Source organism: Chiloscyllium plagiosum, chromosome 9 (genome assembly GCF_004010195.1).
Source record: "Chiloscyllium plagiosum isolate BGI_BamShark_2017 chromosome 9, ASM401019v2, whole genome shotgun sequence".
Classification (NCBI taxonomy): domain Eukaryota; kingdom Metazoa; phylum Chordata; class Chondrichthyes; order Orectolobiformes; family Hemiscylliidae; genus Chiloscyllium; species Chiloscyllium plagiosum.
The window spans coordinates 46,642,166-46,664,433 of NC_057718.1; the positions used below are offsets into that span (position 1 = coordinate 46,642,166).

General features: G+C 39.2%; 1 protein-coding gene across 6 annotated transcripts in view; it reads left to right on the forward strand.

Moving 5' to 3' along the window:
* Positions 1–22,268, forward strand: part of angel2 (angel homolog 2 (Drosophila)) — a 49,670-nt gene that overhangs the window by 21,078 nt on the left and 6,324 nt on the right. For all 6 annotated transcript variants that reach the window (XM_043695849.1, XM_043695850.1, XM_043695851.1 and 3 more), the window contains 5 exons: positions 14,807–14,876; positions 15,930–16,348; positions 20,524–20,653; positions 20,905–20,971; positions 21,695–21,858. In XM_043695849.1, coding sequence (XP_043551784.1) covers positions 14,807–14,876; positions 15,930–16,348; positions 20,524–20,653; positions 20,905–20,971; positions 21,695–21,858 — 850 coding nt within the window. The remainder of the gene's footprint in view (positions 1–14,806; positions 14,877–15,929; positions 16,349–20,523; positions 20,654–20,904; positions 20,972–21,694; positions 21,859–22,268) is intronic.

A 22,268-nucleotide genomic window follows, 5' to 3' on the forward strand; every position in this document is an offset into this window, starting at 1 on the left:
TGGAGGCAACCTTATTGAAACATTCCGGATTCTTGGAGAACTTAACAGGGTAGCTGCAGAAAGATTGTTTCCTCCTGTGGACGAGTCTATCTAGGACCAGGGACGTAATCTCAGGATATGGGGTTTAAGACAGAGATGAGGAGGAATTTCTTCTCCCAGAGTGTGGTGAATCTGTGGGATTCTTTAATGCAGAATATTGGGTGTCTAGTTCATTAAGTATATTCAAGGCTGAGATGGACTTAATCAGTAAAGGTTATAAGGAAAAGGCAGGAAAGCAGATTTGAGGATTGTCCAATCAGCCATTACCTTACTGAATGGTAGAGCTGAGTTGATGGGGCTGAAAGGTTTACTTTTGCTTCTTTGTCTTATGATTTTATTTGACATTAATTGTGGCATTATTGCTTAGATTCCTTATGAACGCTATAAACCATATTTATACTGGTTAGTTCTTGTTTGCAACAGCCAGGTGCAATATGTTTTTTACGGTTTAAAAAGCTCTGAGAAAGTGAACAGACACAGGGCAAGTGCGTCATGGCCACTCCCTGGGAATTTGCACACTTGTGTAAACATGTTTTTGTGGTTGCATCCCAGCTGAAAAATCTTGAACTGCAAGCCCTTATACTTAATGAACACACCTGAATAATCTGAAATATCCTGATTATCACAACCAGGCAGAAAAGAAGACCAGACTACCGACTCACTTGACTGGCATTGTCACTTTTAGTTTATAGAATTGCCAACCCTGGCAAACATAGCAATTGTCACGTGTGTAATGCATTTGTAAGCAGCTGACTGTGAAATCAAACAATTCCTGGAAGAAACTTTAAAGAAACTGAGGATTGTATCACTTTACCAGCCTCTGGGAAAGTATGGCCACCAGTTTCACTTGGCAGCACATCTTCGTTCAGTCAGTTACAGATCTCTGCCAAGAACCTTTTGTTGAGCCCTGAGCTTCCTGAGAAACTGATGATCAGACATGTCCAGGAAACTTAAGCTCTGCCTGTACCCGTATGCCTATATCTCTCTGATTATCATAAGACATAGGAGTGGAAGTAAGGCCATTTGGCCCATCGAGTCCACTCCGCCATTTAATCATGGCTGATGGGCATTTCAACTCCACTAACCCACATTCTACCCGATTGACCCCCTCTAATTTTAAGGCTGTGCCCACGGGTCCTAGTCTCCCCGCCTAACGGAAACAATTTCTTAGCGTCCACCCTTTCCAAGCCATGTATTATCTTGTAAGTTTCTATTAGATCTCCCCATCATCTCCTACTGTTGCGACTAGTCCCCAGGCGAGGTTCCCAATTTGTTGTAGTTCTAGATGAGGTACCTCTAACTGTTTATGACTTGATTGAGAAGGGGTCATCTGGCTCCTCTTGATCATCCACCTGTGCCCTTGCTTGGTTGCAACAAGTTAATTTTTTAAAAAGATCCTTTTTCTGATGGATACCTATCTTCCAGACCCAAATGAATTTCTTAAAATAAGCAAAGTACTGCAAATGTTGAAGATCTGAAACGAAAAGAGAAAGTGCCGGAGAAACTCAACATTCCGGCAGTAGAGAAACTGTTAACACTTTGAGTCGAGCATGAATCATATCGGATTCAAATCATTAACTTTCTTTCTCCATCGATATTGCCAGATCTGCTGAGTTTCTCTAGTGCTTTTTTTTCATTCCAAATGATCTTAAGCTTTAAAAGGAGCAAATCTAATTAGCTTTATTGTATTAACAAAAAAATGAGTTTAAGTATCAAACACAAAACTAAAAAGTAATGCAGCACATATATAGATATTAGAAATACAAATCAGTCTGAGAATTTATTCGTGAAGAGCAGATAGTTAAACATCTGGTCCTTCGATTGGCTGTCATTTAGTGTCAATATTGGTAGTTAAACAGTCAGTTTTGAGGTTCGTGGCTTTGTAGGTTGATTGAAATTTTTTTTGCCCTGATTCTTTTTGACAGTAACGTACTGTCAGCACTGAGTGAGAGAGAGTCTTTTCTCTTTCTTTACCATCAGCACAGCAGTTGGCTGTTTTCAGTGTTATAACCTCAAAGCACATTAGTCCTCACATTGGGACGTCAGGTCACTAATGCATCCAGATTAATGCTGCTGTTGGTTTTTAACCCTAGTTCGGAAGGCCAAAACATGCGCACTCTGCAAGGGTGGCTTTCTGCTGAAAAGAGAGGGATGGATAATCAGCCTACTTGTTCTGTCACCCTGTTCGTTTCCCTCTCTGGTTTAAGTGTTTATAGCAGTCTACAGATGCCATTCTTTCCCAGATGCTGCTAAAGTGAAACCATCTTCAACTTCACATTCCTTACAGAGACATTCCATGGGTCACAAACAAAACTTTACCAGACAGCAGTTGAACTTACATGTGCAGATTTTTTTTTGGCTGTAGCAGACTTTGTTTGCAATACAAATTTTGGATTTAAAAGTAACAATGTCTGTCGTGCTTTGGGATTTTGATGTATCATTATGACGCTGTAAAACAGCATCTTTAGGGAGAATACTGCTGCTGCTAGTGGTGCAACCAGTGTAAGTCTCTCTGGTGCTGCTTTTGCTGGCCATCAGGGTACTCCTCTGAAACCCAAACTAAAACAGCAAGTATAAACAGCATCCATGCTAGCTTGGAATGTCACAGATACAGAATGGAAACCAAACCCACCAAATGGTAAAAGTCACCATCAAACCATTAGAAAAGTAGAGAAAGTAAGTCTTAGAGCAAGTACTACGCACAAAAGATTTTTGTGCAATGAAGCAAGGAAGCAGCTGAGAGGTATTGAGACTAATGGGAATATTTCCTTGTGGTTTCTTAAGCACCTCAAATAAGTTCAGTTGTCTTGTTTCCACAAGTGAATTATAAGAAACCTTAGAAACTAGTTATAGATTAAAGTCCCATTGAAAAATGATCTGTTAACATATTGAACTTGTTAACCTGCCTCTTCAAGATGCTGTGGTTTATCTTTCAAAACCCAATATGTTGTAGTTAAATGCAGAAATAAATGCTAATCTCACTCTTAAAACCAGCTCCTCAAGCATTCAGGCTAAATGACTGACAAAACAATTACAACAAACTGGATACTATATCCAGATACCAAAAGATTTAAACCTCAGTTCTAAAATGGCCAACGTTTCAGGGAGGATGAACAAAACAATTCAGTCATCCTGTGGCATTCTCCTTGAATCCCACACTTACCCCATCACACTCACTTAACCAAGCATACACACACGCACACACTCACATGCACACTCAATCACCTACATGCACACACATATAAGCCTATGGGGTGAATTTGTTTTTGCAGAATTACATTTTATTTTGCTCAAAAACTGCATGAAGCCATGTAAAACTCTGTAAAACTATATAGAGGGTTTGTCAGTCTCTCATAGCATTGGGACACAGATAGACTCAAGCTAAGCTATCTTGAGAATGTAATTTAAAAGGAGTTCTGGGATTTACATATCAAAGAACAGAAACCAGCATATCCCATTATAAAAGATGACAGTTTTAATCTGAGATTGTTTACTGTATCATATCTCCATATACACTGGATGCCTTTGGCTATAAATTCTGTGAGTGTGATCTTATCCTCCACAACCGCCTGATGAAGGAGCTGCGCTCAGAAAGCTAGTGCTTCCAAATAAACCTGTTAGACTATAGCGTGGTGTTGTGTGATTTTTAACTTTCTAGTCATCATGCATTTATAACAGTAGGTGGCTCTGTTTACCCACAAGCTTTAGTGTCTTTTCATTTGCTCCACCCCTACACAAGCCATTAATCCTCTTTCAGGATGTATCATTCAACAATTTTCTGCAATAAGCTGCATTTGCTACTTAACTTCTGTACCTATCTAATCTGTGCCTACTTGTAGTCTGTCTATCATTAAAACTTTATAGCAGCAAAAGCAATTTATCATTGCTCAGTAAGATCAATTCACTTCATCCCATTTATCTGCTCATAAACCATTGCAGCAATAATAACTTCATTTTGTATAGCACTCTTTAGTTCTGTTACAGAAAGCCACTGGAACACGATAGCATTGGAGCTAATCTTTACTCAGTTTTAGATTTATTTACAGAATGAAAGATTACTATCATATACATGGACGGGTTGGACTGAAAGGTCTGTTTCCGTGCTGTACATCTCTATGACTCTATGACCTCCTAATTTGGCCACATTGCAGTTTCAATAAGTATTACTTTTTATATGTGAAACTAAAATGAATGCCCTACATCTACATGTGATTAACAGAGATATCCCTTGATATCTCTCCAAACTGGGACAGGAAGTTGGTGTCATTGACTCCGTTGATGTGCACCTGGAACCAGAAATTGACACCCATTCTGATCTTAGGCTCATGCAGTTTGTGTGCCAGATTAGAGGGCAGGGATTGGATTGGAGGGATTAGAGAATTGGAGGAACATTGAGTTGTGGGATGGTTTTAATACTGCAGGTCCTCACAAATATAAGGGTGAAGCCATAGAAGCCTGTGATTATTAAAGGGCTGGGTGTTTCCCTCCTGTAATCTCTAACTCTCGTCTGACTATTGTAATTCTTTCTCTCTAATGTTTCTAACCTCACGCTCTGAGACAAAACTGCTGAAGAGGGAAGCAGACAATTAGTGAGAGACTGGAAGGCTGGGGTCTAAGTGGCTGCATGTGGATAAGATGCAGATAGGGATGGAGTGCCTGGTGAGCAGCAGTATTTCTCTGTTACATATTCTATGTTAATCTAAACTATAAGGTTGCTTGTCTAACTTCAGTCATGGATGCACTGCATTTTTTTTTTAATAATTGTTTTTGAGATCCGAATGATGCTGGTTCAGCCACCATTTATTTTCCATCCCTAATTGCCTTGGTGAAGGTGGTAATAAGCTGCCATCTTGAACTGCTGCTGTCATTGGGATGTAAAGACACCCGCAGTGCTGTTAGGAAGAGCATTACAAGATTTTGTCCCAACAAAAATGAAGGAATGTTGTTTAGAGTTTCATGTCAGGATGATTAAGAGACTCCTATGTAAGTACATGAATAGGAATATGCCAGGAACAGGCAGGTGGGACTAATTTAATTTGTGTTTATGTTTGACATGGACTGGTTGGACCAAAGGGTCTGTTCCTGTGCTGTATGCCTCTGACTCTATGTGTACCTTGGTGGGTCAACTTGCAGATGATCATGTTCCCATGTACCTATCTACCCTTGTCCTTCTAGTTGTTATAAGTTGTGGGTTTGAAAGGTGATGTGAAAGGAACCTTGGTGAGTTACTGCAGTGCTTTTTATAGTTGTACTGCATGTACCGCTGCCACCAGGCTGTGGCGTCAAAGGTTGTGGTACTAATTAAGTGGGTTGCCTTTTCCTGGATAGTGTCAAGTTTCTTGAGAATTGTTGGAGCTGCACCCAACCAGGCAAATGGAGAGTATTCCATTACATTCCTAATTTGTGCTTTGTAAACAGTATCAGGCATTGGGAAGGCAGAATGTGAGTTACCCACCACAGAATTTCTAGCCTCCAACCTTATCTTGTAGCCACACCGTTTATGGGGCTGGTCTATGCTAGGCGCTAGGGAATGGTAACCCCCAGGATATGCTTAATGGGTGATTTGATTATGGTAATGCCATTGTATATCAAGGGGCAATGGTTAGATTCTCATTGTTGAAGATGGCCATTGTGTGATGTCAGTATTGCTTGCCATTGGTCAGCACAAGCCTGGATATAGTACAAGTCCTGCTTCAGGTGGATGCAGACTACTCCAGTATCTGAGGAGTCCTGAATGGTGCAGAATGTTGTACAATCACAGCAAACATCCCTACCTCTGACCTTCTGATGGAGGGAAGGTCATTGATAAAGCAACTGTAGATGATTGGGCCCAGAACATTACTCTGACAAACTGCTACAGTGACATCTTAGAGCTGAAATGATATTCCTTTTCAATTTCCTTTGCAAGTTATTCCTTTGCAATTTCCACTTGATTGCACTGTCAATGAACCCTTCCATCACTTTGCTTATAATCATGGTAATTGACCAGGTGGTATTATCCTGCTTTTTGCATACAGAATATACATGGGCAATTTTGCCACATTACTAGGTAGACAGCAGTATTATAGGTGTGCTGGAACTGGCTAGGGGCATGCCTGGATCTGTAGCAAAACTTTCATTACTATTACCAGAATTTGTTAAGGCCCATAGCCTTTGCAGTATCATATCTTCAATTTTTTTTTAATATCACATGGAGTGAATCGAATCGTCTGAAGACTGGCACCTACAATGCTGGGGCCTCAAGAAAGAGTTGAAATGTATCAACTCGCTGAAGGTGAATGTAAATACTTCACCCTCGAATTTTGCACTGATGTGCTGGCCTCCTCCATTGTTGAGAATGGAGATATGTGTGGAGCCTTCACCACCTATTTGTCGTGGATGTGGCAGAACTGCACATCTTAGATCTGATCCGAAGGTTTTGGGATCATGTAGCCCTGTCTATTGCAAACCAAACAGCAGAAGCAGCCTTCAAGTACCCTTGTGTTGTAACTTCACAAAACGGACTTCTCATTTTTAGGTATACCTGGTGCTGGTCCTGGCATGCCCAACTGCATTCTTCATCAAACTAGCTTAACAGTAGTGGTAGAGTACTGGATATGAGATTCATAAATTGCAGATTGTGGTTGAATACAATTCTGTTATTGTTGATGACCCATAACACCTAATAGATGTCCAGTTTGAGTTGCTAGACCCATTCAAAGTCTATCTCACTTAGCACTGTGGTAGCCAATAACATGGGCAATATTGGGCTTTACACTCTTGGAAGTAATGGCAAGTATCTGAAGAGAGTGAAAAAACTTCACAATAGGCAATATCAAGAGTAAGAACTTTCAGTATTCTGCCCTAGTTTTAAAGAAAAGTCCCATTGGACTTGAAACATTAACTTTTTCTCCAGATGCTGCCAGACTTGCTGAGTTTCTCTAGTCCTTTCTGTTTTTATTTCAGATTTCAAGTTTTGCTTTCATTCTGCCTGAATATTTATACATATAAATTATATGACCCAGATCAGTATTAATTTTGTATTTGATAACACTCACGTGAAGCAACTTATGTTAGGGGTGCTGTATCAATATTGTGCAGAGTTGCCTTTACCACCTTCAGCTGTTGCTCCAAGCAGTGTTTGATGCAGAGGGGGTGGGACAATCAGATAGCAATCAGCAAGAGGTTTCCTTGCAAATGTTTGACTTGATGCTAATAGATTTAATGGGATAAAGAGTTCCTCAAGCTACATGATTGGGAGATTGAAGCCATAATTTGTGCTTCCAATGTTGTGCTTCACATCCATGCCTTAGTGAGCTACAGATTTTACTATTCCAATGTGCCATGAACTGTTTTGGAATCTTCGAGCCCCTAAACTTCAGTTCATTCAAACCTCTACTGACCATATCCTTTTGCATGTGACACCTTGCTTGCTAATTGCCCCGTATACTCTATCGTGCATTGGTTCCCAGTCATCTGATGCCTCAAATATAGAACTTTTGGCCAGTTATTTAAATCACTGTCTTGTTACACTCTACATTTAAACTCAAATCCCATCTTAGATTTTCTCTCCTCTGTTTCTGACTTCCTTCCTCAGCTCACTATTAATAGTCAGGCCTTCATCTACCTAGATCTACGATCTACAAATTCCTCCTTAAACCTCCACATTTCCTCTAGTAAACTGTTTTATCATTCCATTCTTTTGACTTGCTTTTTACCTCCTTTCTGAATAGCTCATGGATTGGTATCCATATTATTTGATTATGCTTCTTTCAAAACCTAGAGACCATTTCTACATTAGAAGTGCAATGTAAATGCAATTTGGTTTTAAAATCTCTGGATAGTTTGTACTGGTCTGTTCTTGTTGGGACAAACAGTAAATAAGAGAGAATTAAAGTTAATGCTTCTCACCAGACTCAGGGCGATATTAAGTGAAAAGCTTTGCTCTTTAGATTATAAATCATAAAACTGCATCCATTCTTTTTGGTTCCACTTGGCACCTGTTTGCCCTTTGCTCCAGCTACTCCAGCTTGTTTCGGCTAAACCAGATGTTGCACAACCTTGCTACTGCCATAACATGAGCTTTACATCCAGTCAGTTTACTACTGCAATTTCCACTTGGAAGCCTCCTCTGCTTGCACCTGTTCTCTTCCTTTCACCACACCCCGCCCTCACTACTTGCTCAAACCTTAATTTGTAAGTATTTATGATGAATGGCTCTTGCTATGCCCGGACCTTTTTAGAATTTTCTTTCAAAGTCGGTGTACTAGACTTCCATCAAGAAAACCTTTCCTTTGAAGAACCAGAAATCTGTTTTCATTTTTTTAAATCCCCATGTCTAAATACTAGCATATTTTGTATTAATGCTGAGTATTGGAATTTTGAATGATCTTGTGTCTTTTATCAATTGGAAGACAGGAATTATAATTCTGGCAACTTGCTTTATACGAGCTGAAGTCACACACTACTTAACCATTAAATTTACAATGGTCTGAAGTAGTTTAATTTAATTTATTTAAAATCCAGCACTGTGGGTGATTTACAAGGTTTCTCAATATGCAACATTATTTCTCAGTGAAATAAATTAATCTTTCTTTATTTACCATAGGAAAAAAAAATGCAATTATGAGGTAGGTACTCTAAGTGGAAATGTGAGACCCATGGGTAATGCCAAAAGAATCTGCAGAGAGATGTAGACAGGTTAAGTGAGTCGACAAAAACTTAGCAGATTGAATATTTATGTGGGAAAAATGTAAGGTTGCACACTTTGGAAGAAAGAATAGAGGAGCTGAATTTTACTTAAATGGAGAAAATCTGCAGAAAGCTACGGAAAGGAGGAATTTGGGAATATTTGTGCATGAATCAGAAAAAGCTAGCATTCCGAGTTCAGTGGGTCATAGGAAAAGCAGTTGGAATGTTGACCTTTATTGCAAAAGTAATCTCTGGCTTTTGTAGTGCAGTGGTAATGTCCCTACATCTGAGCCAGGCCTGGGTTCAAGTCCCAACTGCTGCTAAGGTGTGTAATAACATCTCTCAACAAGTTAATTAGAATATGTTTAAAAGTCAGGAGGTTTTACTAAACCTACACAAGGCACAATCCAGAGCACAGCTGGAATATTGGAAATGGTTTTGATCCCCTTATCTAAGGAATGATATGTTTACATTACTGGCAGTCCAGACAAGGTTCACAGGCTAATACCAGGTATTGAGGGACTGTTTTAATAGGAGATATTGATTAGGGTGCCTATAGTCATTGGGATTTGGAAGAGTGAAAGGCAACCTTACTGAAACATACAAGTTTCTTGGGGGGTGGGGTGAAAATGTTGGGGACCATGAGGACATCAGGCTGAGGCTGGAAGTTATTGGCAGAGGAGTCCTCTACATCACCTTCCATCATGCTAGAAATCAAAAGGGTGGAATGTGAAAGAAAATAGCTGCAGCCCTGGGAGGGTTTTTAAAAAGATAAAGGCATAGGTCATAGGCCCATGTATGTGCAGCACACAGGGTGCCTACTCCTTTGAGATCCCCTCTCACTGGCCCTCTGTGTGTTGTGCCTCCTGGCACAGCACTGTTGGACAACTCTTTGACATGGATACCTTTTGCACACAAATGGAGCCAAATATTAGGCATGTTTGGTAAAAATGACCCTCAACTTCCTGTTGCCTACCACTTCAATACACCACTATGTTCCCTGGCCAACATATCTGTCTCAGGGTTGCTCCAGTGAAGCTCAGGGCAAGCTAGATGGACGGCATCTCATTTTTCTCTGGTGGACCTGCAGCCTTTAGCACTCAATATCGAGTTCAAAAAGTTTAGAGCCTGAGCAGCTGCTCCCATATTCTTAGCCCAATCCCCGCATACCAGACCTTGTCATTACTTAGGCTGCCATCACAAACAACCTATTGTCAACCACTAATGTCCCCATTAGCAACTATTGTCTCTCTCAGGCTCACCCTTACCCATTCCTTTGTCTGCCCAACTGTTTTCTGTCTCTCTCCCTCTTTCTGCGCTCCATCTCTACCTATCATTTACTCACCTCTTCCCCACCACCATCCTTCCCCAAAATCTTCAGTATCTGTACCAATCTTTTTCTGGCTACAATCAGTTCTCAAGATGTCCTCCAGCAACTTCTGAGGGGGCTTGGCCTGGCTTTCCATGGCAGGCCATTGCAAGATTTGCTGCATCAATGCAGCCTCTGGTCAATGAAGGGCGATTGCATCTCATGTGTCCACCTGCCTCTGATGCTCAGCCCTGTGCATTTGGATGCGGTCTCTAAACGCCGACTCAACAGAGTCCTCTCCTGCTTTTGTTTGAGCAGGTGGCTCATCTCTTCCAGTCCAAGTGCCAGCAGCCTAGGCCATGTCTTCCTCAACCAGCTGCTGAGCCGTCACTGTGAGGTGCTCCCCACATTGTGTACCCACACTCTACGTCTACAGTTGTCACCAAGGTATCTGTATCTGGGCTGGTAGAGATTGCAGAAAGCAGCTTTGTTGGTGCTTCCCCTGAGGCCTGTGTACTCTTGTCTTGCGAGATTGAAGATGGTGCTTTTGCTGGAGCTGGTGTTTCCTTGTGGAGGTCCAGGGCAGGCTGGCAGAAACCGCAAGATGAATTGAGAAAAGGCATTGCTGCCAGTGCTTAGAAGTGATGTGCAATGATTAAATCGACAGTGGGGTTAATATTGAAAGTAGCAGTGGAATGTAGAGTGTAACACACTCATTTGGTAGAATATGAACGTTTCTGCATCCCCACAGAGCAGTCCCAATCTCCTTGAGGAAGAGCCAGGGTTCACCCCTTGTAGGTGGTCAATCACTCCTCCACCTGTCCAGCGGCTTTCTGCCCTGTTGTAGACTGTCCTCTCCTGTGATGAGAAAAAAGGGACCAATGAGTGAGATTACATTGGGTGCCATATCTATTAATGTTAGGCGTGGGTGAAAGCCTGAGGACGCAGCACCGTGGGAATGCAGGGATAATGTAGGAGGGTGGAGGAGGCAAACAAAAGCAAGTGAGGGAATGCTGCGTTCAATAGTGAGAGTGGCAGAGCTTGATAGACACCATAGCAGTGATAGTGTGTGTGAGATGTAGCAGAGAGAAGAGTCTGGGAGTCATCCTGATGGAAAAGAGAAAGCAGAAGAGACAAGACTTTCTTTCTACATTGCTAACCATTCCTCTCCACTTGGAATTAGCACTGACCCAAGTAGCAAACTCTGACCAGGTTGGCAGGGCCTGGCGACACAGCCTTTTCTGCTGGCCAGAGCCACACTGTCCACCATGACCTCTTGGTCCCTGTTAACCAAGTGCCACCTTTCCCTCCTCCATCATGTTCTGACTCTATCAGTCAACAAGCAGGGTGGCTTCAGAATGCCAATGCTTACCTGGGTGCCCAGTGGCCTTTTAAAAATGGCATAGATGCAAAGGTTGCCAGTCTTGGGGAAGACATCTGCTGAGAGGTGAATTGTTGAGGAATCGGCACATGGTAAGACTAGGATGAAACTAGACATGAGAAACTCTATAGGGACGGGGTAGAGAATTAATGCACAAGCTTGATAATATATTATGAGAAAACTTGCTAGGCCTTGCTGTGAGAAACCTTCCACTACTGCCGCAATTCTGATTTTGCCAGAAAAGTGTAAGATTTGGCCTCAAGAGTGTCTCCTGTATCTTGTCTCAGGCTCAATGGTGAGCTGCCTGTAGAAATTCATGGCCACATGGAAAAGTACCACAATGCTTATCTGAGAGGTCTGTTCCATATTGCCATATGGGAATGCTTCCTGGTTTCAGTTTCAAGGGAAAACTTATTAAAAGGTATTCTTAACATGCCATGGACAATTTCAAAACATTTAAAATTTGAAGAAATACCTGGTCTGGACAGTCACCTATTTTTATATAAAGTACTTGGAAATTGTGCACTTGTTGTAGACTTTAAAACTAAGAGTTTGTACTTACTGTTCAAAACAACTTGTTCGGTGTCAGTTTAAATGGATACACTTGTTCATATTAGCTTTAGCTTGCATAGTTTGTGAACTGTAAGCCATTTTTGCAGATCAGTTTCCATTGGAGTAGGAATTCTAAAAGGTGGTACATGAAGTTATTCAGAAAGTTTACAGAAATCTTGCCCCTGTGGATTGATTTTACATGGATCAGTAGATTCTTGTCAACTACAAAGTGTCCATCTGTGATTTGTTGTCAAAACTAAAATGGTTCTAAAACTGAGATGTGAGAGAGACAGTTTTGAGAATCGAAAACCTGGACGAAGAAATTTAAAGGTAGGATTTGGTTACCATTTTGTAAAGTATCTCCCAGCCACAAACAGTCTGAATGAAAGACTGTAGCAGCCAACCACAATCAAGGACACTTAAAGAGGAAAAGAAAGATTAAATGTCAGGGGTGACACAGAGATTTTGAATGGAAAATGAGGCATTGATGCTACATTTTTGAGGAGATGCATAAGTTGCAGTGGTTGGGGAGTAGTGACGAAAGCTAGGAGAGTAAGGGGTCAGGAGTGACATCAGTGGATTGGGGCAGGAGGACGGATACGTATTGTAGTTGTATGAAGGTGGGGAAGGACACGTGCAGGGTTGGTGACAGGAGTAATGCATTAAAAAAAACTCAAGTGATCAGGTGGTCCAATTGTTATGGGGAGCAGTTTTGATTGCCCAAGGACATCTGACTAGCCACTGTTTGCTGGAACAGAGGATAAATGCAGCTTGAATTAAAATATAAAATGCGAAGGAGCTGCCTCCTAGGAGCATGTTGCTAACACACACTGCCATTAAAACTGAAAGTGAATTAGGTCAAAGAGGGTTGCTATGGATTTGAAATCTTTTGCATTTTACTTCCTACTTGATTCAAACCTATTTGTTTTTCGAGATTAAAATGCCTCCCATTCTTTTTACTGAATGCTTATTGAATCCTTTCCTTTGTGCCTCATGGAGGAATACTTGTTTTCTATGGTCACAGATGTGAATTTAGATGGCAAGCTACTGTTAGGTAACTGTGCAAAATGCTTCCAAATAAACCTGTTGGACTATAACGTGGAGTTTGCACGTTCTCCCCGTGTCTGCGTGGGTTTCCTCCGGGTGCTCCGGTTTCCTCCCACAGTCCAAAGATGTGCAGGTCAGATGAATTGGCCATGCTAAATTGCCCGTAGTGTTAGGTAAGGGGTAAATGTAGGGGTATGGGTGGGTTACGCTTCGGCGGGTCGGTGTGGACTTGTTGGGCCGAAGGGCCTGTTTCCACACTGTAAAGTAATCTAAATCTAAACTTTCAATAGCAGTCTGGTTAAAGGCTGTTCATTCATTGCCTCCTAGCATCTTTTAATCAGATTTCAATTTCTAACTTCATATCGATAGCTTCATATACTTAAATATTTAGTAAGTAATGTTGTATAGACTTCATTTCAGCACATGATCAGCACCTCGAACTGTACAGCATTGTCCCTCCTCTTGTGTATAGAAAATACTTATTGAGCAAGAAAGCTTGATTACTCGCATTGTTAATTCATAAGTCTTCGCATATACTCCCTGTGTTTCCCCCCCCTACTCAGCACACACATTGTGAAATAAACAATGGGAATCTTCTGGTTTGTGAGTTATTAATTGGTGCATTTTCTTTGTGTTTGAAATTAATAATTTTCATTATAATTCTAAATTAATATTTATGTAGCCATGGTGATATATTTTAAAACAGTTTTGAGGCCTCGGCTTAGAGTGAATAGATTTTGTGTACCACAAATGGACTTCTGTTTGTTTTGCGATCCAGGATGATAAATAATGGTACCTCAGGGTTTGTTAGAGACTTTGAGAACCTGTTATTTTTAAACACACATAGCTTAGAGAGGGAGTGTTTTGGCTGACAGTTTTTACTTTGAGAGGAACAGTGCCATGCGTCCTTGGGATAGATGGCTGTATAGACTGCTACCTCAGAGTAAAAAGTTAGTTTTTGTTAGTCTGGAAAGTGTTAAGACTAAAGCTCTGAAGAGGTTACTTCAAGCTGTGTATATTTAAGCTAGTGTAAGGTAGCTTCTTCCTGGCCCTGTGATTCTAGTCTAAAACCTGAAGTCACAAGTGACTTACACCTACCAAGGTGCTAGATGCAGGAATAGTGGTTTGAGTATGGTATGAGTAGTGTTTTGGGTACTATACAAAAGCTTTTTTGTTTATTTCAGTGTATAATCGATTGTTTTGGTATTAATGGGATTATATTATACTCTATCATTTTTCTTTTGTTAATAAACTTCTGTTTCATTGTTAAAATAAAATCTACAGCTGTGTGCCTGTGTTTCTGCAAGAGACCACTTTGTTAAAGCCAAAACAAATCAATATAAGAGTTTGATATCATATGAAATTATGTGATCCTGGGCTTTATACACCATTCAAATGGGGAATTATATATGACACTACTCATCAACAGCACATGATATCCATATTCTGTGTGAGCTTAACAGTTGGCTAAACTAGGCTTCCTAAACATATTTAAAGAATCCAAATCATTTAAAGATTAAAATTTCTGAAGAGAATCTAATTTTATTGACGGGTATTGCAAATTAAAATTGCATAGTGCAAATGCTAACCAATTATTTCTACTGGTGTGACAAGAAGTCAGTAAAGTTTTTGAGCAACAGCCTCTGAATCAGTTGTGCTGAAGCTTTGAAAAGTAACTGGTAATGTTCCTTTCTTTTAAAAAGTCAGTTGCTGTGTGCATCAATGTTAACTGCCTTTGGCTATCTCGTTATGATAAACAAACTTCTTACGGGATGTCACTCTTTCTTGCATTGACTGATCCCTTCTAGATCTTATGTTTACAAGAAGTTCAGAACAACCACTACAGGCAACAGTTGAAACCAATACTGGAATCACTGGGTAAGATTGGTTGATTGTTTCACAGAAATCTTCAAGATAAACACTTTGATGTTCTGCTTAATAGCCTTCAATTTATCTAGTTACATAATTCTAAGCCTAATACAAATGAGTCTATATGGATAAACTTTAAAAAAAACTTGGTATGATTAAAGAACGTTGAAAAAATATTCTGTGATTCTTTTGCTTTTAGAAATTCAATATTGTTATGATCCCTGTAAGGACTGATAACTTTAGAAAGTTATTTGAATTTCCAGTGGCTGACTGAAAAGATTACACAAGATTTCAAGTGTTAAGACTTTTGCTGTAATAAATAATCCAAAAGCAACATTGTCTAAACGTCATTAAGCAGGGACCTTATACTCTAAACTATAGAAAATAATTCTCCTTTTATCTTTTAAACTGAAAGAAAATCCCACTTCACATTTGTATTTTACTCTATTCCTCGAGTGGACACTTCACTGTCCAGGAACCAGCTCCTGAAATTTTACTTCCTTTTCCTTTTCCAAATTGATAATTCCTCATACCCAAACTGACTTCCACAGTGAGAAGCAAATTGAAGTTTATTCTCTCTAGACAAGCTACACACGTTTCAGTCTTAGTTAGATCCTCACACAATGTCTCCTCAATCCAAGTGCAAACTCCTGTGCACATTTTGCACAGTTACCTAATAGGCCAGCATTTGTTCTGCTTCAGGTGCAGGACTAATTGCACTCTTTCTTTTCTCTCCCTCTCCCCCAGGATTTTGCAGAATGCCCTGCCTGTGAGGGTAAGGGAGATTTTTCTTTTAAAACTGTTGTTATCTCTGGCTTGTTTCCCTATCAAAGTCCATCACCGTGGCAGTGTGAATCAGATAGGCCTTGTATCCAACTAGAAATGCTGATGTAACTACTTTCTAAACTCCCAACTCCATTTTATTTTCTTCATAAAAGGGTGGTATATCTTAAAGCAATCAGCTATATATACTTAGTATTCTGAAATGAATCCAGCAGGTGCTAGTAGACAGTTGTCAGTTTTGATCATGAAAATGCTTTTTGTCTTGTATTTGTTCTACAGGTTATCATTGTGAATACAAAATGCGAACAGGAAACAAGAGGGACGGCTGCGCTATTTGCTTTAAAAGATCAAAGTTTTTGCTCGTCTCGGCTAGTCCAGTAGAATTCTATCGCCCTAAGATTCAAGTACTAGACAGAGACAATGTAGGACTGGTACTACTGCTGCAACCAGTTCTTCCACAATCTGCTGCCTTTCTGTGTGTGGCAAACACTCATCTCTTGTATAACCCACGACGGGGAGATGTCAAGCTGGCGCAGCTTGCAGTACTCTTAGCTGAAATTAACAAATTGGCAGCTGATGGGAAAGGTGGATATTGGCCGATAATCCTGTGTGGAGACTTTAACGCCGTGCCTGATTCTCCATTATACAACTTCATTAGGAATGGGAAGCTGGTTTATGATGGACTTCCAATTGGAAAGGTACTGCCAATAATTTCAAAACATTAACATGGGAAGATGCTTAGTCCTTGGTTGATACTATTTTTAATTAAGAAAAATAGCCAATCTTTTTATTTAATGAAATTTAAGATTCTAAAGTTCTCTTGTGTTTAACCATCACACTACAATGGAAATATAAGATTTTATTGAAGAAAAACTTTGCAATCACTGACGATGTTCTTACTTTATAGGATCCAAGTAGGTTAATTTGATATCTAATAGAAAGTGTTGCTCTAGAAAACGTAATGGATAATTTCTGATAAGATGCTCAGAGATGAAGATTTTGTGGTTTGTGGTCTTGAACACTAGATAGTTCCTGAAAGCCTTCATCCTGTTGGACAGATCCGTTACATTTATGTGAAAAATCAGGGCCATATAAAAACACACCCAAAATATTAACTTCTCTGCACCAATTTTATTTGGAAGTATTGAGAAAATAACTTTTTAAAAAGCCAAGTGCAAAGTTCCAATAAAATGAACCTGTCTCTCTCACTTTGGTTGAGAGATAGTTTTTACCTCCTTTAAATTCAAAGGACACAGAGTTGGAAGGATATTGTGGACAACTTTCTCAGCAATCTGTTGCTACCAAATTGGGTCACTTAAAATACTGTTGTATGCATTTGCTAAAACTGTGCACTTTTCCAGGATGTCCTGGAGTGAAAAGTTAACTCCAAACTTGTTTTCTGTTCTGCAAACTACCTTAAACCTCTTTCCCCTGTTCTATCCACTCTCACCTCCAACAAGTGCAAAGAGTTCAGGGATGTTTTTGTCACTAAGATCAAGACCATTCGATCACCTGCCTGTGCTATTTCTCTCCATCCTATTAACCCTCAGGGCCAAACTTCCTCAATGCATTCCCCTGCCCTCGATCTGAACATTTTGTATAATTTTTCTTCTGTCTCCCAACATTCCCATTCAAAGTTAACCTTGTCTGTGAGACCCATCATCTCTTCCTTCAAGCCTATATGTATTGTTGATCATGCATCATCTCCTCCTGACTTCTGTGTTCCCCAATATTATGAATGGTTCTACCTTTTAACCCTTGGTGTTACAGTGATCCTGAGTTAAGCTTCCAGCCTCCTATTCATACCATCAGACAGATGACTTATTTCCTCCTCCATAACTGTCCACTTGTAACTGTCTCAGCTCATTTGCTGTGGAAACCCTCATTTGTGCCTCAAGTTCCTTCAAGACTCAGCTGTTATAATGCATGCTTGGTTGGTCTCCCACATTCTACCTCAATTAACATTATCATATACAACCCTATTGCCTGTGAATTAATTCACAGAAAATCCTGTTCCCTGATCCCTCCTACGCTAAACTCCAGTCAACATCTGATTTTAGATTTGCCATACTTGGTTTCAAATCTTTTCTTGAACTTACCTCTCCCAATATCTGTAATCTCCTTGATCCTTGCAACTCTCAATGATATCTGATCTCATTTATTGTGCTTCCCTAGTTTAATTGCTTCACCATTGGTGGTCATGCTTATATTTGTCCAGGCCTCTAGCTTTGTAATACCCTCTTTATACCTTTTCTTCTACCACATTTCTTCCTTTTAGATACTCATTGAAACCAAGCTTGTTTCAGCTTTTGATCACCTGACCGAATATCTCCAAATGTGGCTCAATGTTTTGGTGTCACTCTTTGGCTTTGTTTGATGATACGCCTACAAAGTGCCTTGGGATGCTTCATTACATTAAAGCCACTATATTCTTTTAAATTGTTGCTGTTGTAAGTTCAAATAAAAACACAGGCTGTATTTTCTAATATTATTGCTGTTTGCATGGATTTGCCCTTGTGACAACTAATGGGCATTTTATTTTATTCCAGTAAATTTCAGAAAAAGTGTCACGTTTTTAACCACTGGTCAGTTGGATTTTTCGCAAGTAATTTAAACTATGTTTTGTCATTCCTTTAGACAACTAAAACACGGTCTCAGAATAATGGGTAGGCCACTTAAGACTGAGATGAGGCAGTTTTTTTTAACTCATTTTTGGAATTCAATGCCCCAGAGAGCTGTAGAAACTTAATCATTGAATACATTCAAGACAGAAATTGATTTCTACGTATGAATGACTTTGAGAGTTTCATTTAATTGTTCAATATAATTGACAATAGTAGAGGTTTATTGTAATAACAATATATAGAATTTGTATTTGTTCACTCAAATTTTACAGCTGAATTTTATTGGCATTATTGCAACTTTGGTTATCATTGTCATTTGTCACCTGATGGTTGAATTTTCATGAGAACAATGATTGTTGCTTATTGTGTTTCAACAACATTCTGCCTATACTGTTATGTAACAAAACCAACAAGACTTCAAATCGGTCAATTTGCTAGTTAAAATTTTCTTCTGATTTTACTCCCAGGTATAGATTAGAACATTTACCATATATCATCCTGGCTGTCTTCAATTCACCAGTTCAGGGAAACAAAATGAGATTAGGTATCAGTATTTAGTCTGACCCCCGAATAGCAAATATTATTCATGTAGTCTTACCGAGAAAACAAAGACATTTTGTCAAAGTTTTTGCCTTGTTCTCATCAGGACATTTGCAAGAATATCAGTGTAAAGGCAACTGCACTTTATACTATGAGAGCAAAGTGTGCTGATTGGCTGGCAAGTGAATTCTGGTCAGTAGAGGGTCCAGGTGCGCATTTTTTTTGTGAGAGCATTATTTTAGTTTATTATTGTCTATAAAACTCTTACACCATTAGCTCCCCATATTCATGAAATCAAAACTAACCTTCTTTATCCTTAATTAATATATCCATCACTTATTCCCATGTTCCATTAGGTCTCAACCATCCTTTCAAACCTTATTAGATAACAATACTGATCAAGTTTCATTTCTTTTCGTGGAATGAACTAAGGAATAATTGTCGCCCTTTTTTAAAATTAGAACAGGTGTAATGTGCGTACATGTTTTTGTTTGCAAATAATAGGATCATATGTATTAATGTTGGTGGCTTAAATGACGTACAAATGTGTCACACTGCATGCCGAATTGGTGATTTTAAATTGGATGTAAATGTAATTCTTAGCATGTTCAGGATTATTTAGCAGTGGTCATACAATTGTGGAATTATCTTTAAAGTGAGTTGTTGTGCTTTGAGTTTGGCAGGAACAGGCAGGCTGCATACATTCAGTATGAAAAAGATGAATGAACATGTTGTTTGATATGATATGATCTGCCAGTCATTGAGGTGTATGGCTTATGTAACTAGCATCACGCCGGCACTGGAATACAGAAATCCTATCACTCATCTACAAGATGGCAACATCCTAGCAAACACCTCTCGTATTGCTATTGCATTGTAGCAGCATGAAACAACTAGCTTCACCTATTACTATTTATTGCGCAAACTCAGAATCACCATAAGATTGCCAATTTCTGTCCTGTAGAGTGCCCAGTGTACCGCAGATTATGCTGGAAAGGTAAAGTATCTGAAAAATATGCGCAACAGATTAAGTCAGCTGTTTCATGCTGCAGCTATACATACAATATAAGATGTTGTTCCTCTTTACAGTAGTTTCTTGCGAATGTCCTGACGAATACAAAACAAAGGCTTTGTCAAAATGTGGCATTTTTTTCAGCAATACTCAAGTTCTGTGCTATCAAACAAATAGTTATATTCTTTCAATGCATACTCACTATCGGCCTGAACTTCCACATATAAGTGAATGGAAATATAGCCTTTTATACTAAGGTGCACTTCATTTGAACTCAGCTAATTCATATAATTTTTACAGATTTAGATGAGAGGAAGCTATATATCACATGTCCTTTATGTGATATGACCAACCTGACACCTGTATTGAAAGTGCCACTTGATATTCCAAAAAATGATCAAAAGCACCATGTTGAAATACTAGCCTTTGTATCAACTAGCATTTAAAAATCCATTCGCAGTTGCCTGGCTTATTTCAGTCAGAATAATCCATTTACCTGATTGTAAAGCGTTGGGACTATTTAATTGCAAGTCCTGCACCTTGTTCTTGTTGCAGATTTTATACATCCTCTCTCTCTTGTATTCTTCAATTGTAAATCAATGACAGAACTTTCCAGTGAAATCAGAATTGGGAGGGAAAGTAGTCAACAATGTGAGAACCTTTTTTGGTACACTGTATAACTTGCAATATTTTATAGGTATCAGGTCAGGAGCAAAGTCACAGGGGCCAGAGAGCTTTGCCAAAGCCACTTTGGCCTCCAAGTCTTGGAATTTCGCCAGCCTGTCAATATGAAACATTGAAATGTCAACAAATGCTAAAAGACACAGGTATGATTTCTGATTTTTTTTGTAAATGTTAAATTGCCATTGAGAGATATGATAATAAGCCCATCAGTATTTTTGATATTTTGTGCGATGAGATGCCTCTTTTAAATGGTTTTCATAGGAATTTTGGTTTTATCATTGACTTTACAGTAGTTTAAGAAATTTGCTGCCACATTTGGCAAATTTGTTATGCATTAGCATGGTTCTTGACTCCAATAACATTTCCTATGTAATTTAAATGCTGTGTAATTTAGATGCTGTGGACAATTCAGAAGAATTAAAGGATGCCACAAGTCGGAAGAATTTTCATTTGGATGAAAAGTAAGTTAATTCAAGAAATTAGAATTAATCAGTGTTGAATATTTTCACATGAAACCCATTATTCAACATTTTATTAACATTCAGTCTACTTAATGTAATACCAGCAAAGAAAACTTACTCTGTATTTCAGAATTTTTTTTAACTGTGTCCACGCTGATTTTAAAATCCGATTTGAAAATAAATTGTTTTTGATGCTGATTTTAAAGGAGGGTCAGGCGCAGTGCAAATGAGTTCTGAAACAGGCTGCACTCTTAGCCTGAGAATGTGAGGCTATGGTGTTTCTAAAGATCCAGGCATCATTGGCATTACCTGAGCAGAGGTACCTATTCACAGTGTCAAATAACATGGAAATAAGGACAGGAAGTTTTAGTTTCATGTAAGTAGAGTCAAGGGGCAAGAGTTCTAGTTTCTTGTACAAGCTGGGTTTGGGAGGATGTGAGGGAGTTAGGAAAGCAACTGGAAAAGGAAAGGGATCAAAAATAGGAAAGTGGGGATCTTTGAGGGAGATTTCTCTTGGTTGACAAGGCTGAAGTGATTGATTGTCTCATTGATCTCTTCAGACTTTCCTAGAGGTGAATATTAAGTAGACAATGTTTAATGCTACAGTTATCAATGGGGAAACAAGAGCTGGGTTATTTTTGTCTGGGCTGTTTACGATTAATGTACTGCCCTTTAAGAAATCAGACAATTTAAACCAACAGTGCGTTCTATTGATTTTCGCAGGATTCCCTCTGCCATCCAACACAACTTCCGGCTAATGTCTGTGTACTCCCATTATGTAACAGACAGTGGTAAAGCTGAAGTCACCACCTGTCATTCCAGATCTGCTGTCACTGTGGATTATATTTTTTATTCAGCAACAAAACACAATGCCTCTGCAAACTCAGGTAACTGAAACCAGCAACTAAAGTTAATATTTTCCAAAATGTGTTACAAAGCTACATGAAAAAGAAGCCAACCAATACCTGTGTTAACTTAAGTTGGTAATAGAGCTGAGATCTCTTAAATTGAATTGGTTTAATTTGTTTGTTGCAAATGTCTTCCCAAAGGAAAGGAGCAGAGAATCAGCTAATTCTGCTTAAAGAAACATTGTGCACAAGAAGTTTTTTTTTCATAGCCCTTTCTTTTAATAACTATCATATTACCACAAATTAAACAGTAACATCAAGCATTGACCTGAGGACACTAATGGTGTAATGATACTGTCCCTACCTCTGAACCAAGAAGTCAAGGTTCGAGTCCTACCTCCTTTAAAATTGTGTAAGAACATCTCTGAGCAGATTGATTAGAAAATATT